General features: G+C 47.2%; 1 protein-coding gene across 1 annotated transcript; it reads left to right on the top strand.

Annotated features, from left to right (window-relative positions):
* The first annotated feature begins 213 nt into the window (after positions 1-213).
* On the top strand, positions 214-1,517 carry SMIM26 (small integral membrane protein 26). Its single transcript, XM_059407894.1, has 2 exons — positions 214-390; positions 1,189-1,517. The coding sequence occupies exons 1-2, from the start codon at positions 273-275 to the stop codon at positions 1,353-1,355; spliced, it is 285 nt and encodes a 94-aa protein (XP_059263877.1). The 5' UTR covers positions 214-272; the 3' UTR covers positions 1,356-1,517.
* The last annotated feature ends 308 nt before the right edge of the window (positions 1,518-1,825 follow it).

Below are 1,825 nucleotides of genomic sequence, written 5' to 3'. Positions count from 1 at the left end.
TTTGCTGTCACGTGGTAGGCGAGGCTGTTCCTCAGCAGCTCAGCCCAGAAGCCCCCTGAACCCTACACCTTAGGGTCCAAGTGGCAGGGGGGGGGTGTGGGGGTGGGGGGCACTTTCGGGACTACAAGCCCCAGGATGCATCCGGGCTATTGCAGGAAGTGGCCTCCCGGAATCGGCTCTCCATTGGAGGCGGCGGCGGTTGTGACCCGCCGGTAGGAAGGCCCGCCTCCGCCCTGGGCCTCCCGGAGTGGAAACCCTCCCCGAGCTGCATAATGCGCCCGGATCAGGCCACATCTTGGTACCGGCGGATGTCCGTGCTGTATGGGTTGGGCGCTTGGACCACTGTGGGCTCCTTGTTTTATTTAAGCCGGAAAAAGCACAAGCCACCAGGTACGTACGACCTTCTGGCAGCCTTCGGTGGGGCGTCCTGATAGGGTCACAGAAGAGGCTTCGCTGTGCCGCAAGGCACCGGGTTTATTCTGCAAAACCATTGTCGCGAGCAATTCGCTGTAGGGGAATGTGCCCGGAACTATCGTTTCAGCCCTATCTGCTGCTTGTTTATTTGATGCATCTGGGTAAGATTCCAGAGGGAATGTCAAAAACACGGGACGGTGATTTATTTAAAGAGGTGATGCCTCGGTGAGCCCGGTCACTGTTGGCGAGCAGTTTCAGCGCTTCCACCTGCCGAGGAGTATTAAAGTCTTCCAGGTTACTGGGCGGAAGAGGAAATCCCCGAGTCTCCAGAGAGGTGCTGGAGATTTGTAGATGCCTGCAGCGGATTCTAGTTGCCCGGGGCTGAAACGGGCGAAGTTGATGGGCGGGAAATATCCTAAAACTGCGGTTGCACAGATCCGAATGTACTAAAAGCCATTCGGAAAAGGAAACAGGAAAGCTGTTCTCTAAAAACCGTGCTGAAGATGACATTTGGCGTTGAAGATTATCAGCGGCCTGAAAGTACACGTGTCCAGTATTGAGCATTTAAACACGTTTCAGTGTCTATAGTTGTCATGTCATGTTTATTTTTTTTTCACAGGGAGAAAATAGTGTCAGGAATCTGACGGGGGTAGGGGTGATTCCTACCTTAATTTATTTTATTTCCTTCCAAGACTTAACTAATAATTTAACGACTGCTGTCTTAAAAGGTAATAATTCAGGTGTTCCTTTTTTTTTTTTTTTCTTTTTCCAAAGGTGATGAAGTGGAGCAAAAGGATGTCCCAAGAAATGAATTGCTTGAACCCCCGAAAGGGTTTTACTTGGAAACAATTGTCACATACAAGGAAGATTTTGTTCCAGTCACTGACAGGATTGTCAACTTTTTCAAATCATGGACTGGTGGCCCTGGACGAGAATCGTGATTAACTGTGGAATGCTGAAAACTGGGACTTTGGTTCAGCATATGCATGTCATGGAGGCCTTCCAATTTATGTTTATGAAAAGTGTATCCATTTAATTTAATTTTGCTGTAAAATATAAACACTCGTGGTATGCAATAAATAACGTCCTTGAGGAAAAGTCAACTTGGGTATTTCAGAGGTGTCCCTCATTGCTTAAATGAGTGAAAAGGTTGAAGTGAAATTTCATATTGAGCTTCCGTAAGCTGTTTTCTGAGACTATTTCACGTAACTTTCTACTTCTTTCATGTTGCCGGCAAGTAGGGCTTTAGCACTGCTTTGAAGGTTACAATCACCCAATCTCCCACCTTCAGCCTGGGATTTATAGCAGCTCTTTAAGTACTATTGGGTACTTGCAAAGTATATTATAAACTAGATTTTGTAACTCCTGAATTAAAGAGACTTGACCTTCTTACTAGGACCAGTACAGGTAC

This window comes from Mustela nigripes, chromosome 7, assembly GCF_022355385.1.
Source record: "Mustela nigripes isolate SB6536 chromosome 7, MUSNIG.SB6536, whole genome shotgun sequence".
NCBI classification, from domain to species: domain Eukaryota; kingdom Metazoa; phylum Chordata; class Mammalia; order Carnivora; family Mustelidae; genus Mustela; species Mustela nigripes.
The sequence above is the reverse complement of the archived record's forward strand: the minus strand, read 5'-3'. Positions and strand labels throughout refer to the sequence as shown.